We start from the raw sequence: 15,814 nt of genomic DNA, 5'->3' as shown, positions 1-15,814 counted from the left end.
AATGGCATTTAAACAATTTACATCCAAAACCCTCAACTCATCATTTAAAACCCAATATCAAAAACATGTAAACCATAAACCACTTCATGAAATAATGAAAACACAAGTTTAGGCAGAGATATACATGCCTTAATTTCTAAGAAATTTGAAGAAGAAATCATCCTTAGAGCCCTAGATGACTAATTTCTTAAGACCCCAGCCTTGTCTTTGAGTGTGGCATTTAAGAGAGTTTAATAGGGTGTTTGATATGTCAAAGTGTTGGAAATAATCCCTTTTTGGTGTTTTATGGATGTGGGGTCTAAGTAGGAAAAAAGAAAATTGACAAAAATGCCCCTACTTAAATGTGCTGAAAGTTACTGCCCAGTTATTATGGGTCACCCTACGACTCGTAACGACTGGCTACGAGTCATTCCCTTAACTCGTAGTCAAGACAGTGTCTCAAGGCATCCAAATTGTTGACCCTACGAATTCACTATACGACTCATACACGAACCTTACGACTCATAAGGTCCTAGTCATAATGACCTGGGCACCTACACTAGGTTACTTACAAAAGCACATAACGAGACATTAAAAATCTATATGACTCGTTATGTCTAGTCATAATCAAGGCCGAAGTTAGGTCAGTCTTTACTAGACACATTATGATTGGGCTCTATGACTCGTATGGACACCTTAGGACTCATAAAATGAGTCGTTACTTGGGCAGTAGGCTCAAAAGTCAAAAAAATTTCAAGGACCAAAAACTCAGGGTGTTACACGTTTATTAACCAAGAATCATCTACTACGGTATATACCATTGATATCGTCATACTAATTATGCTTGCAAGCTAATATCATTATGTCATTCCAATTATTCATCGCTTTGGGGGAATGCCCCAACCCTCGTGATTTATCAAGTAAAAATTGAGAGAATGCCTCAACCTTCAGAGTTTATAAAAATCAAGTTGGGGGAATGCCTCGACCCCCGTAGTTTATAATTAATTCAACACATGTCCAACAAAGCCTTCCAAAATAATTTTTTTATCCGTTAAACCATTTATTCAATGCAATAGTTTAGGGAAGTAAGCCAAATCATGTGATTAATCAGATTTCAAAGCCAATTATGCAAGTGGATTGAGGGAACATAATTTTCAAATCCAAATTCCAAACAAACATCATCAAATTGGGGAATGCCTCGGCCCCATACCATTCACCATACCCACACACCCCAACGGGTTTCAAAATACATAGAAAAAATATAAACAAATGCATTATAGCCATGAAAATCCAATTCAAGTCACGATCATTCCAAAACCCTCAACCTAAATCAATTGCACATTTAAATCCGCATAAATAACAATGAAACCCATGCCTTTAGAAAAAACAAGTTTAAGGAAAGAGATTACATGCCTGAGATATCTAGCGTTATGGAGAAGAAACCAATCTTAGAGCCCTAGATAATCAACCTTGAGAAACCCGAGTTGTTCTTGACTTGGGGAATTTAAGAGAGAAAAATGTATTTTGATTTCTTTTGGAAAAATAATAAGATCCTAAAGTGTTTCTAAGTCGTGGATCACAATTGGAGAAAGAGAAAAATGATCAACAGAAAAATTATCTCTGGTGACTAAGGGTCACATCACGGCTAGTGACGTCATTTTATGAGTCGCCACCACGACTTGTAGTATGGGTAGAGACATGCAGATCTAAATCCACATGAATAACAATGAAACCCATGCCTTAAGAGAAAACAAGTTTAAGGAAAGAGATTACATGCCTGAGATATCTAGCGTTATTGAGAAGAAACCAGTCTTAGAGCCTTAGATGATCAACCTTGCGAAACTCTAGTTGTTCTTGACTTGGAAAATTTAAGAGAGGGAAGTGTATTTTGATTTCTTTTGGAGTAATAATAAGAGACTAAAGTGTTTTTAAGTCGTGAATCACAATTGGAGAAAGACAAAAATGACCAAAGTGTCCCTAGAAAAACAGTCTCCGATGACTACAATTCACGTCACGACAAGTGACGTCATTTTACGAGTCACCACCACGACTTGTAGTATGGGAAAGATACATGGGGCCTCCTCACTGTTAAACCTACGAGTCGTACCTTACGACTCGAACATGAACCTTATGACTCGTAGGATCCTAGTCGTAACCACAACAGTGACTTGGACACCTACACTGGTTTGGTCACGAGTCACACCCTACGACTCGTGACCCCTCACAACTCGTGAGGCCTGAGTCGTGATCAGGACGAAAACATGGGCAACCTCACTGGTCACCCTACGACTCGAGCCCTGCGACTCGTAAGGAGACCTTACGACTTATTAGCTGAGTCGTAGCCTGGGCAATAAGCTCAAAACTCAGAAATATTCAGAGGCGAAAATCTGGGATGTTATAGGGTCTTTGTGCAATATCAATTGCCATATCTCAATCTTAAAGTTATAAATTGTGATCAATTGTATTTATCCTCACTATCTATTAAACCCTTAAATCCAAAATTAAATAATTTAGCTTCTTTAAACCTAAAAAATTCTTTACGTCTAATTGATATACAAAATTTCTAATACGATTAAAAGATTCCTAGTGTTAATGACTTAAAATTAGACGTCCAAAGATCTCAACTAATTGGACAGTCTCAATCTTTTTTTTCGTTGTACCTTTCTTTTTGCTAAATGAATTTCAAAGCTTGTAGGTTTTCTGAGTCGCTCACTTTTAACGTATTTTTAGATCTTTATGAAATATACAATGGCAACTTAAAAAAAAAAGTTTGTCTTATAGGAATGTGTAAAAATCGAACCGATCAATAAAGTGAATCGATAAAAATATTATTGGTTTATTGTTATTGGGTTAACGATTTTTGTAATGATTTTGTAAATTCTTTTAATCGGGTTATTGGTTTGATTTTGATTTTCTTATTGGATTAGTGAGTAAACCGATAATCCAACAAAAATATACTAAATTACTACTAGTTTAAATAAATCTATTCAATTTTCTGAAAACCCATAACCCGATAAAGTTAAATATTTTCAATTTCCTCTCTGGTAAATCAACGGTGAGAGTTTGCAACGACAACAACTATATAGTTTGTGGATAGAATGGTGGATTTCTTATTTTGTGAAATTTAGCACTGCAAGACAAATGTCATGTTAGCTACTACTGTTTTTATTTTGTGGGTGTTCTTATTGATGCCATGTTGGTTGTTACTATTACACAATATTGAAAATTATTGCATCAAATTTATGTTTGTTTTATGCGTATTTTCTTATCGGTTAAATTGAAAATCGAACAATTAAGGACCAAAATCAATTTAAAAAATAATTATTAGTTGGTTACCGATTTAGCATATTTAAAAATCGAAAATTGATAAACGAAATTGATATTACATAAAAATCGAATTAAATCGACCGACGCACACCCATGGTGCCATCTCTGAATGCCAATGATACAACAACTGGTAGTTGATAGTAATAAAACCACCGTTGTTGAAGAAAACTTAATATTCCCTCCGTTTCATGATAAATGAATTGTTAAATTTTAGCACATATATTAAGGAAAAAACATTAAAGACATAAATTTAACACAATTTTTCAGTTTTACCCCCCAAAAAAAAGTTGACCTTGTAATTCTTTTTGAAAAGTTAATTGGCTGTCAATTCATAAGGGCAAATTTAGAAAAAAATTCAATGATTCACTTACTTTGAAACACTAATAAATACCCCAATAATTCACTTATTCCAAAACGAAAAAAGTACTAATTAATACAACATTTTTAATATTTTTACTATTATTTATCTGAATTTATGACTCACTTTCGTTTTAATCAGTCTAAAAACGAATAACACATTTCCTTGTTTAATAACAATTTCTAATTATGAAAACAGAGTCAAGTTAAGAGACTCACTTCGCTGACTCCTCCAGGCTCCCAAGTTCACAAGACAATGAAGGCTCAACACTCACGTTCATATCAAACAGAGAGAGAAAAAGCATTACATCAAAAATAATTGATATTTCCAGACACTTCACATCCTTATTGAAGCCTGCACCTTCGACACCAAAACCTAAATTGTACAGGCTAACTACTTACGCAAGAAATTTGGAATCAAATTCCCAAATGTTACACACGGGATGATCTCGTTGGACAAGAACTGATTCTTCAAACGGGGTGTCACAAGGCAGAAAATGAACCAAACTTCAAAGGAGCTGCTGCACAAAGACTGTTTGCAGTGTCATTCACAAGCTTGCCATTGGCAGCTGAAATGATTCGAGAATAGCAATCAACATCATCCGAGTAAGAATAAGTTTGTTGAGTGGTCGCCCCACCATGTATAACATTGTGATCTTGAACAACCATCCACCCATTGCAATGCTGCCGATTTGTCAATGAGCTTGAAGAACCACCGTCCGACTTCTTCTTCTCCTTCCATTCATGGTCCAAATCAGAAAGCATCAAGGTTGTACCATTCTCCCTCGATGCTAATGTCTTAGAGATTATAGTAAGTGGAAATTTCCTCTTCACCTTGGTCTGAGAGATGGTGCCACCACTATCAGATAGCACTCTAACTTCTATCTCTTCCTTCACTTTTTGCTTAATATTTTTCTCAGTTCCGTTTAGATAAAAGTTTATTTTGCTCTTAAACTTCAATTCTCGCTTAATTATAGTAGTCAAATATCCTGCAGTTGAGTTCACCCAAAAAGACATCTCACTCTTCCTCTTCATCTCAACTTCAACTGAACCATCAAGGCCAAGAAAACTTGAAGACCGCTTAATCTTGAACTTAGGGGTACGGAAAGCAAGAGCTTTAGTGTGCACTTTACAGGGCAACGCACAATTGTTATCCACCCAGAGGTGCAAATTGGCATCCACAAGCCAGAATGGAATACTATCGTTCACTCCAAACCCTAGAAAATGGGCTTCGCCATCAAGTAGAAGCCCCAGATATGGTGTTAAATCAATGTTATAAGAAGGAAGATCGAAGGCCCCAATTGAAACAAGTGGTTCCCAGTACATAGGATTAATTCCACCAGTGAAAATAACAGGAAATGGAACTAGGGATCCAACCAAATTCTCATCTATATTCACTAAAACTTCCCTGTACGCTCCATGACCTCTCTTGGTAGTTAAATTGTTCATTTGTATGTACGAATCAGGAGGATTCGAGTACCAAAACTCATCATACCCGTGAGATGATACGTAAATCTCAATCACAGCTTTGTATGTATTCTTCGGAATAATAACTCTCTGCCCATGCAACTCAGATTCATTTAGAATTCGGAACCAAAATCCTTCACTCCCATTTCCTGATATTGGCAATATCAAATCTGCCGGTTGTTCATACTCACTTCTCAAATTGTTAACAAGCACTTCATTTTTCAACTTCAGTTTCCGATTAGAATCAAGATAACTTGATAGGGAAACATCCCTTTTCTTAACATCGTAGTACAGGAAACTAATATTGACCTGATAAACACCAGTATAAATGTCGTTCACCAGATTTTCCAGCATGACAGATAGAGATATATTCTGGTTGACCAGAATGGAGCAGTACCTGGTAACATCCTTCGAAACAGTCCAGAAAATTCCCTCGTTGGTAGGATCCGCGGTGCTGGTACGGAGGATCTCGGCACCGCCAAGCCAGACGGCGGCGATACGGTCATATTGCGTACCTTTGGAAGAAGCATTGAACTGAAGAGCCACATGGGTCCAAGAGCAGTTGGCCGGAGGAGAGTAAGAGGCGGAGACCGGAGGGAGACCCATCGTATTGCCGAAGTCATGAGTGAGGATATGAAAAGTGCAGGAAGGGGCGAGATTTGCAAATGGCAATGGACGAGTGATTTCCAAGTATTGCTGTGATTGTGAAGAAGTATTCTGGCGAAGACCATGTTTGGTAAAATGGAAATGGTGTTCAGGTAAGGAGAAGGAAAATGAGGCAATAAAACTGACGAAGAAGAAGAAGAAGAGAATCGCCATGAGAGGAGGAGGAAATACACTCCTTTTTTTGTGTGGAATTTTGACAGATTTGATGCACTTAACCAGTGACGGACCCCGTAAGGTAGGGCATAAAGCTGGGATTCCAGGCGCAGTTTTGACTAATCTAATAGGAAAACGAGTTGCAAAAATGGCTCACAATTCAATATTAAAATTTAATTAAGAATAATTTTACCTATTAATTAAGAAATTTATTTTATCAAATTAGCTTCATTAATTATATTTTGAAAATATAAATTTGAGTAAATATACTTTATTTAGTTATTTAATATTAAAGATAGTATTGAAAAAACATAATAAAATTCTCTTGATTTCATAAAGGGACAATTAATTAAAACAAATGATCAACTAAAACAAAATGGAAGGAGTATATTAGGTGATTAAATTTTTACAAAGACATTGAATTGAATATGGCAATTAGCACGAGAAATGATCAAAATTGTATTTACTAGTTAACATTTAGTTGTCCTCTATTTTAAAAATAACTTTACTCTATTTGTTATTTTTAACATATCAAGTAGTCTACGAATCCGTGTGATCTGCGAATAATATATTAAAATATTATTTCTCACCATTTTATATTTGGATGTTTCATTCAAACATGTTAAATCATATAATCTTAAAAAAAAAAAAAAACAGTTATCATATTATTTCTAATGAAACATGAAAAATAATAATATTTATTTTACCCCCACCCACCCTACCTCCCACCTCCAACTCCATCTCCACATACACCCACACCCTTAATTTTTTTTAGAAAAATATATAAATAAAATCTTTGTTCTACTCTCCCTCCCTCTAACATGCCTCCACTCCACCCATCCTCCCCTAACCGAATTCCCCCACCTCTTAACTAATTAAATCTATACATAAAAACAATCATGTAATTATAAAAAAATATATATTTATTTTTATTATACTATTCACAATTTAAAGATATTGGATTGTTAATATTCTTCCTCCCACCCTCCCCCATCCCCATCTTTATCCAAATTTAGATGAGTAAAAATAATTATGTAATTACAAAAAAAGTTTTTATATTTTAGATTTTTTCATATTATATTGGTTACAATTTAAAGAATTTTAATGAAATAATAATGTAAAAATAGTAACAAAATTTAGCATTCCCCTCGCCTGCCCTAAAAAAAAAGAGGATCAATTTTTATCTTCAATATTTTCAAATATTTAATTGTTGTACAGTAAAATTCTCGAGATCGAAAATAATAACTGAGACAAGAAAAAAACTACAACAATTGATTTATTGATTTCAACGTGAGTGTTACAATCTCTATGAATCCTCTAATTTGCCTTTTCAACTAAAAATTCAAGGGCTTCGAGCTTGATCTTGAACTTGAACTTGAACTTGGAGGATTTGATCTTTGATTTGTACTTGAATCCAAGGGTTTTGTAGCTTGTTCTTGAATTTTGTGGTCTTGATCTTGAAGCTTGAACTTGTTCTTGAATCTTAAACTCTTGATCTTGAAATCTTGAGCTTGTTCTTGAATCTTGAACTCTTGATCTTGAAATCTTGAGTTTGTTCTTGAACCTTGAACTCTTGTTCTTGAAATCTTAAGCTTGTTCTTGAACCTTGAACTCTTGATCTTGAAATCTTAAGCTTGTTCTTGAACCTTGAACTCTTGATCTTGAATTTGTAGAGAAATTTGTTGTGCTTGATCCACGAGCTCTCTCTTGCTTCTTGCTAGACTTGTTGGTGCCTTTTCTGAATTATGAGGACCCTATTTATAGTTGTAAGAAGTAAAGAGTCATGATAAATATGAACTTTCTTTGACCAATCAGATTTAAGTGGCATGGTCTTGATAAGTATGAACTTTCTTTGACCAATCAGATTTAAGTTATATGACATCTTTTATAGGTTTTTAATTTACTGCATCATTTTGACAGGTGGCATGGTCCCATTGACTCCTTCACTTGACTTTGCATGCCATGTCATTTGACATGTGACACCAAATTGGGCCTCTAGAACATGATGACATCCTGGGCTTGCTAAAGTGAGCTTAATCATTTGTAGCCCAAATTAATATGATGACATCTTGGGCTTGATAAAGTGGGCTTAGTCATTTCTAGCTCAAATTAAATAACAATTGGACTTTAATTAAATCCATGCATGTTTGGACTTAAATGATTAATCCAATTATATTAATTTTCAATATTTGTTTGAGATTAATATATTTTAAATTTAATATAATCTGAATTTCGCACGGATTTAAATTTAACAAAATTTCATTACATACAAATTGTCCCTTGCTTCAAGGCTGGTCGAGTGTATACTTTAGAGACTAAACTTGAAGTATGATTATTTAGGCATGATATCCAATTTCAAATAGATTTTAGAAAATATTTTACCGTCTTATTTAACCAGTAATAAAATCCTTTCAATTTGAATTTATATTAGAAAAGAAAACAACCTCCAATTTAAATTTGTATGTGAAAATGAAACAACTCTCATTTTATATGAGAGAAGAAAATAGCCTCCAACTTGAATTTATATTGGAGATGAAAAATCTGTCAATTTGAATTTGTATGGAAGAAAAAAACAACCTCTAATTTGAATTTGTAGTGGAGATGAAAAATCTTTCAATTTAAATTCGTACGGGAGAAGGAAACAACTCCCAATTTGAATTTGTATGGGAGAAGAAAACAACCTCCAATTTGAATTTGTATTAGAGATGAAAAATCTTGCAATTTGAATTTGCATGAGAGAAGGAAACAACCTTCAATTTGAATTTGTATTGGAGATAGAAAATCTTCCAATTCGAATTTGTACGGGAGAAGGGAACTCTTTCCATCTGAATTTATATGAAAGAAGGAAACAACCTCCAATTAAAATTTGTATTGGAGAATAAAACATCCATCCTACAACTCTATAAAAGGATGTAGATTCTCCATTTTTTTCAGTATCAATTTTGGGGTTTCCAAGCCATCAATAATATTGAGGTAATTTCTTTTGCTCCCACTTTTCTGTTATTTTCGTCACTTTTTTCCAGCACAGCATGTTAGTGGTAGAAAATTCATATCTTATTGTAGGAATATCAAAATCATGATACGTTTGATATTCCAAAAACTAGAATTCAAGATCTATATAACATATCCAATATTCAGAATTAAACTCCTTCAATATAATTCTTGATAATTTTTTAAAGTTAGTCCTGAATTTTATCATGCTGAAAATTTCAGATCTGCACACATCTATTAAAATTTCCATATGTCGATGTAGGAATGATGAAATCATAAGGAGATTGATTTTTTATGAAACTAGAATCAAAGATATATAATATATACAAAATTAATAATTTAATACCTTCAGAATTATTTTAGACAAAATTTTGAAATTGACTTTAAATTCTGTCATGCTGAAAATTTCAGATCTATGCGTCTTTACTAAAGCTTTCATATCTCAAAGTAGGAGCGATGAAATCATGAACCACTTAATTTTTTCAAAAATAGACTCAAAAATATCTAATATATCCAAAATTTATGATTTAAAACCTTCATAACTATCCTAGACAATTTTTTGTAGTTGCCTTTGCATGCTAATACGTTTTCAATTTCAGGTTTGCATGGCTTCACGAGACAAATTATATCTAGGTGTGGGAACGTTGAAATTATAAGTGTCTTTTCTGTTGGAATGAGAACTCTAATATTTACAACAATTTTGGTAGGCAAGCAAACTTAAGGGTGTAATTTGATCCATCTTTGCCGATCGAGACACACGCCATATTTAGGTAAGCATTCTTTTTTTTTTTCGTTCCCCTTTTTCTTTCTTCTTCTTCTTCTTCTTCTTATTCTTCTTCCCTTTTTAGGTGAAATAAAATCTCTTGCTCAAGATAACGTATTTTATGTAAAGGATATAGTCTTACAATACAAAGGGATAGATATCCATTCCCTACCTTAAGTAAGATAATCCTAGAAGGTAATCTTACGGTGCATAGGGATGACTATTTGTCCCCGCCATAAGAAAAGGTAACTTTATGGTAATCTTATGGCGCATAGGGATAGCTACTCATCCCCACCATAAAAAAAGGTAATTTTATGGCAATCTTACGGCGCATAAGGACGACTACTCGTCCCCGCTATAAGAAAAGGTAACTTTATGGTAATCTTAGAGTGCATAGGGACGAATACTCATCCCCGCCATAAGAAAAGGTAACTTTAGGGTAATCTTAGGGCGCATAGGGACGAATACTCATCCCCGCCATAAGAAAAGGTAACTTTATGGTAATCTTAGGGCGCATAGGGATGACTACTCATCCCCGCCATAAGAAAAGGTAAATTTATGGTAATCTTAGGGCACATAGGGATAATTACTCGTCCCCGCTATAAGAAAAAAAGGTAATTCATGGTAATCTTATGGCACATAAGGATACTCCATCAAGATTCTTTTATGCCTATTATTGTATGCAACAGATTTAACCCTTCTTCTTTTCTTTGCAGTTCAAAGAGATAGTGATTTTCAGATACTACACCTCCCTTTCCACCAGATCTAAGTATCTTATAGTCGAAACTGAAGATGGGCCCAACAGACTCGACTTTTGACTCACACTCCATTGACTGGTTGGTATGCAAGTTCATGTTGCCGAATCATTATTATGCAAATATCATAACTCCACCCAAGCTTGGGTCATCGTATAGCTTTAGGAGAGATACGTTAGGGGTCCACGATGATACTTGACGGAGAGTATCATCACATTTTTGGGTATTGGGAGTGGACAAAAGATGTACTTGGTAAGAGCCAAGAAACTTTAAGCAAGGTACAGATTTATGATGCCATTTATACATCTCTTTTTCCTTATGATCGTAACTCAGACATATTCCAATTATTTTGTGAAGCTTGGTGCCCTAAGAAAAATACACTTCTCACATCTGTCGGAGAATTATCTATTTCTTTATGGGATTTACATGTTCTTGGAGGCTTGCCAATTTAGGGTATTTTTTATGAAGAAGTAGTGTCTGAGGCCAAAAAACTTACAGGATTAGATGTAAAGAAGGTAAAGTATGTTTCCCAAACTTGTGAGTACTTATTTGAGACCTTTCATAATCTATGAAATGCTAGCCAAGAAGTACCATTTGGTGATTGGATAACATTTTGGTGCAAGAAATCTTCAAAGTACGGCCCTGTTCCACCAAGGATGGAAAAAAAATTTGCTCGCCCTGAATTGACACACAACCCTAGCGAGGTTTTGCCTGATACACTAAAATGGTCACATGCTGAAGAGAAGGTATTTCTTGAGCTTGGGGTGAACCGCGATAAAAAAAATGATACATATTTGGCAGCTTTCTTGTCTTGTTAGTTGTGTGCTTTTATTTTTCCAAGTATGAAAGGTGACTTCATTCGCCCTAGACTTTCAAGATGGCATACGTGATGGCGAGTGGGCGAATGGTCGACTTTCCAATTCCGATACTGGCTCGCATTTATAGTGGACTAAACAAGATATCTTCTTCAACGCAACTCGATCAAATCAAGGTTTGTTTTCCTATTCACTATGTGTATGGTTGGATTACTCATTATTTCAGGACCCATTATCTATTTGCTAGTGGACCATCCGTTCCCACTATGATTGTATACTCAGGAGAGGGATAGTGAAAAATATTTTGACAAAAAGGATGCAAGAAAGTGTATCCATAGTGGGGAGAACGTGGTTTGGACTTCTACCATACAAGACAAGATGCACCCTTACTTTTGTGTGGATAGTGAGAGTGCCCCAATATTAAAGACGAGCTACTTCATGAGTATTCATTTGAGCTTTCTGACACTTAGATGCAGAAACTCATTTATCATTGAGCCATATAGTCCACACCACTTCAGTCTATAGTTTGGATTTTATCAGAATATTTTGGGCATCATGAAGAACGACATTCGCACTGCCTTAGAAAAAGGACTAATATTTTGGAGGATTTACACATTGAGTCAATCATCCTCACGAGTAACTTTTCCTTTAATTTCACCTAATGTAGGCGAGTTCTTCAGAACGGACTATCAAACTTGGTGGAAAAAGACTTATAGGGATTTCCTTGGTCATCACCTACAGATGTTGATGAACATCGTTGGGTCGACTACCACCACACATTTGGAGAATTCTGATGAAGTACCTATTAATGAGGCCCTTATTACTGATGTTCCCCCTTCTTTGGATGCCAAGCTACCAAATCAACATAGAGATAAAAGATCTTACACGCCTCTGGTGGTACACGAGGGTAAGACTCCTACTCAAACTACTCATGTCTCTAAATATTTATCCCAAGATGAAAGAGAGAGTAGTAATAGAGACCGTTGCTGGAAAAGAGTAAAGATACATTTCGATGATGTAAGAGGTACTGGTCCACCGATGATTAAAATTCATGGTGACATAGATAATCCTTTGAGGATGATATTAGCTCTGGCTGAGGAGGTATGGTTAAGATATTTATTTTACCAAGTGTATCTTAATGACCTTCTTTTTTATTAATCTTTTTTTGTTCTTATGCAGCCGACTAATATTACGGCCTTACAGTGTGAAGGGTCACATGATAGTGATGAGTCTGTATCTAGTCCAGATTTGATGGAACCACCTTCTAAAGCTAAAATAGAAGAAGAGACAACTTCTATTTCTTGTAACAAGGTTAAAGAAACCTTGGATTCTGATGTATGTAAGCCTCCATTATCTATTATGTCGGGGTTTGATGGAAATATGGTTGTCCTAAATGCTTAAAAAAACTATATCTCCCCTCTTTAGACCGTAATTCAAGGTAAGCTTTTGAAGTGCAATGTTGATTGTGCTTCTTTCCTTGAAGATAAAGTTCACATAATCATCAACGACTTCTTTGACCTTGCTACTTCATATGACCAAACACGATTGATGCTTTATGATATGAATGAAGAAGCTGTAAGAGAAGAAATATTCTTTATAGCAGGGGAAAGCCTCTCATATGCCATGCTTAAAGAGGACAAGAAGGTTAAAGCAACATCCTCCATTCGACAATCACTACAAAATATGAAGAAGAAGAAGATAAAAGAATTATGTAGAAAGGCTCAGGGTTTGGAGAGTCTTTTAGCAAAAGCTGAGAATAAAGCCAAAGAATCAAGGCTAGAGTCTTCTGTTGCAGCCAAGTAATTCGATGCAAGCTTTGATGAAGACTTATCAAATGGTGTCGATCAGAAAAAAGAGTGTCTGGAAGCTATGCGCCAAGACTTAATCAATTACAAGTTAGGTGTAGATTAGACTTAGGAGATGTTTTCTTTTTTTCAAACTCTTTTGTCACTTTATTTTATCCTTTTATTGAGTAGTTGGATCTATTAGTTGTAATTAAAACTTCTCTTTATATTGCATTTTTCTCTTAATTATTCTTTTGAATTTCAACTTCAAGAATTGCTTGCCATTTTTGATGTGCTTATGTTTTAGTACTACACTCTGGCTTTCTCTTCAAATTTATTGACTATTGGCTTCACGTCTTTGTCTCACAATTGGTTTAGACTTGAAACTTCAGTTTGGAAGCCTTAAAGATTAAGGCTTTAGATTTGCAAATTTGGCAATTGCATGATTGGCAGATCTACACTTTAAACTACAGGATTTGGGTATCCCAAATCCTATTAAAGAACTTATCTTTCTTTTGATGGGTTACCCCCATTGAGCTACCAGTATTTGACATCAGTCTAAGACTTAATCGGGATGCATATAGATTTAACTTTCATATGACGGATCAAGAAGAGACATGTATTTTTTTAACACTCATATAACTGAACTCAGAATAAAATTCCAAGCGCCTACATACCTCAATGAAGAGGATCAAGTCATAATGTAGTTCTGGGGTGAGTGTTTTTTTTTGTGTCATAACTTTTTCCTAGGCCACCTCTTTTGAGGTTTTCACATAGCAGGTACTTTTTTGAGCCATTCACAGTTTATACTCTTGCCGGCCAGGAGTAGGCATGGAGTTTATACTCGTGCCTTAACTAGTATCATCTACCTGTAAGGATATTACTTCTTTAAGAACTTGGCGTTGATGAGTCCAATCCTCACGCCATCTACATCGACAATCTTGTAAGCACCATTTTAATGTACTTTTTGTATGACATATGGTTCATCTTACTTCAGGGTGAATTTGCCTCCAGGCTTATGAGAAGTAATAGTAGGCCTTCTTACTGTAAGGGCTTGATCTCCAACTTAGAAGCACCTCAAGTGAACCCAATGTTGAAAGAATGAGACAACCAGGCTTGATAATATTCAAGATTTTGTTGAGCCTCCAGCCTCTTCTCATCAAGAGCTTCTAACTCCATAAGACATAACTTAGAATTTTATTTATCGGTGAGCCCTTCTTGAATAGCTAGTCTCAAAAATGATATTTAACACTCAAGTGGCAATACTACTTTAACTCCTAAATCAAGTGAGTATGGGGTTGCTTGCGTTGGTGTACGATAAGTTATCCTATATGCCCATAAAGTTTCTTCCATCCGCTTATGCCAGTCTCATTTAGATTTGGAGATGACTTTCTTCAACAAATTACATAAAGTCTTATTGAATGCTTCAACTAGACCATTGGCGGCAGCGTGGTACATAGAAGACTTGCGTTGCTTGATATCAAAGAGATCACAAATTTTGTTCATCAGCTTGTTATCAAATGGCTTTCCATTATCAGTTATTATGTATTGCGGAATTCCAAAGTGGTAGATGATATTCACTTAGATGAAGTTTGCAATAATTTCTTTCTTTACTTTCTTGAGAGCAATAACTTTAGCCTATTTTGAGAATTAATCTGTCGTGGCCAAGATATATAAGTGTCCACCAGAAGATTTTGGTAGTGGGCCAACAACATCTTTTCCCCAAGCATTGAAAGGACAAGATGCTACAGTTAGGTGTAGTACCTCTGGAGGTTGATGTATGAAATTTTCATGGAATTGGAAATCTTTGCATCTTCTAGCATAGCCCAAGCAATGTTTCACCATTGTTGGCCAATAATATCCCATCCTTTTAATGTGAAAATAAAGCTTTGGTCTAGACTGATGCGATCCATAAACTCTCGAGTGTGCTTCTTCCAAAGCTTGAACTGCTTCTTCCTCTCCCAAACACCATATAAGTACTCCTTCAAATGATTTTTGATACAATGTGTATTTGTAGAAAAGGAAGTGAGGTGCACGATGACGAATGTCAATCTTTCTCTTTGGATCTTCTGGAAGTATCCTATAACACAAGTAGACAATGGTAGGTTGTCTCCAATCTTCCTTTACATCTTTGGACACGACAGCAAGGTATTAAACATTACCTTTTACGTCCTCATTTTCATTTGATGGCGGTACTACAAATTCTTGGTGGATAGTAACTCGTGTCTGATTCGAAAGAGTTAGAGTTGAGGCCAAAGCAGCAAGGGTATCAACTTGCTTATTTTCTTTCCTTGGCATATGCTGGAGGATTACTTCTCCAAGCCATCCCATCAATTTTTGTGCATAATCATTATATGGTCTTAACTCAGGCTTCCTGACTTTATCGCTTCCCAAAAGCTGCTTGATCACCAATTGGGAGTCACCAAAGACTTGTAATTGTAGTTGCTTCATGTCGACAACCATCTCAATTTTGAGGATTAGCACTTGATATTCAGCAACGTTATTGGAGCAACAATTCATCAAGGTAAAAGAGTAGGGGATGGCCTCTTCTTATGGAGTGACAAATACTATGCCAACACTGCTCCATCTCGATTTGTAGCACCGTCATATTTTCTAGGGGGATCTAACTTCAACAGCCATTGCATCTTCATTAGGAAGTTCATCGCTTAGTTCCTAGTCATCATGTATTGGGTGATCTGCTAAGAAGTCAGCCAATGCTTGTCCTTTTCCAACCTTTTGAGGGACGTACACAATCTT

At 35.5% G+C, this 15,814-nt stretch overlaps 1 protein-coding gene across 1 annotated transcript; it reads right to left on the bottom strand.

Annotated features, from left to right (window-relative positions):
* Nucleotides 1–3,920: 3,920 nt before the first annotated feature.
* On the bottom strand, nucleotides 3,921–6,088 carry LOC107873314 (peptide-N4-(N-acetyl-beta-glucosaminyl)asparagine amidase A). The gene has a single exon (XM_016720117.2). The coding sequence runs from the start codon at nucleotides 5,947–5,949 to the stop codon at nucleotides 4,147–4,149; it is 1,803 nt and encodes a 600-aa protein (XP_016575603.1). The 5' UTR covers nucleotides 5,950–6,088; the 3' UTR covers nucleotides 3,921–4,146.
* Nucleotides 6,089–15,814: the final 9,726 nt, after the last annotated feature.

The sequence above is a fragment of the Capsicum annuum genome, chromosome 6 (genome assembly GCF_002878395.1).
Source record: "Capsicum annuum cultivar UCD-10X-F1 chromosome 6, UCD10Xv1.1, whole genome shotgun sequence".
Lineage (NCBI taxonomy): Eukaryota > Viridiplantae > Streptophyta > Magnoliopsida > Solanales > Solanaceae > Capsicum > Capsicum annuum.
Note: the sequence above shows the minus strand (reverse complement) of the source record. Positions and strands in the feature narration are given on the sequence as shown.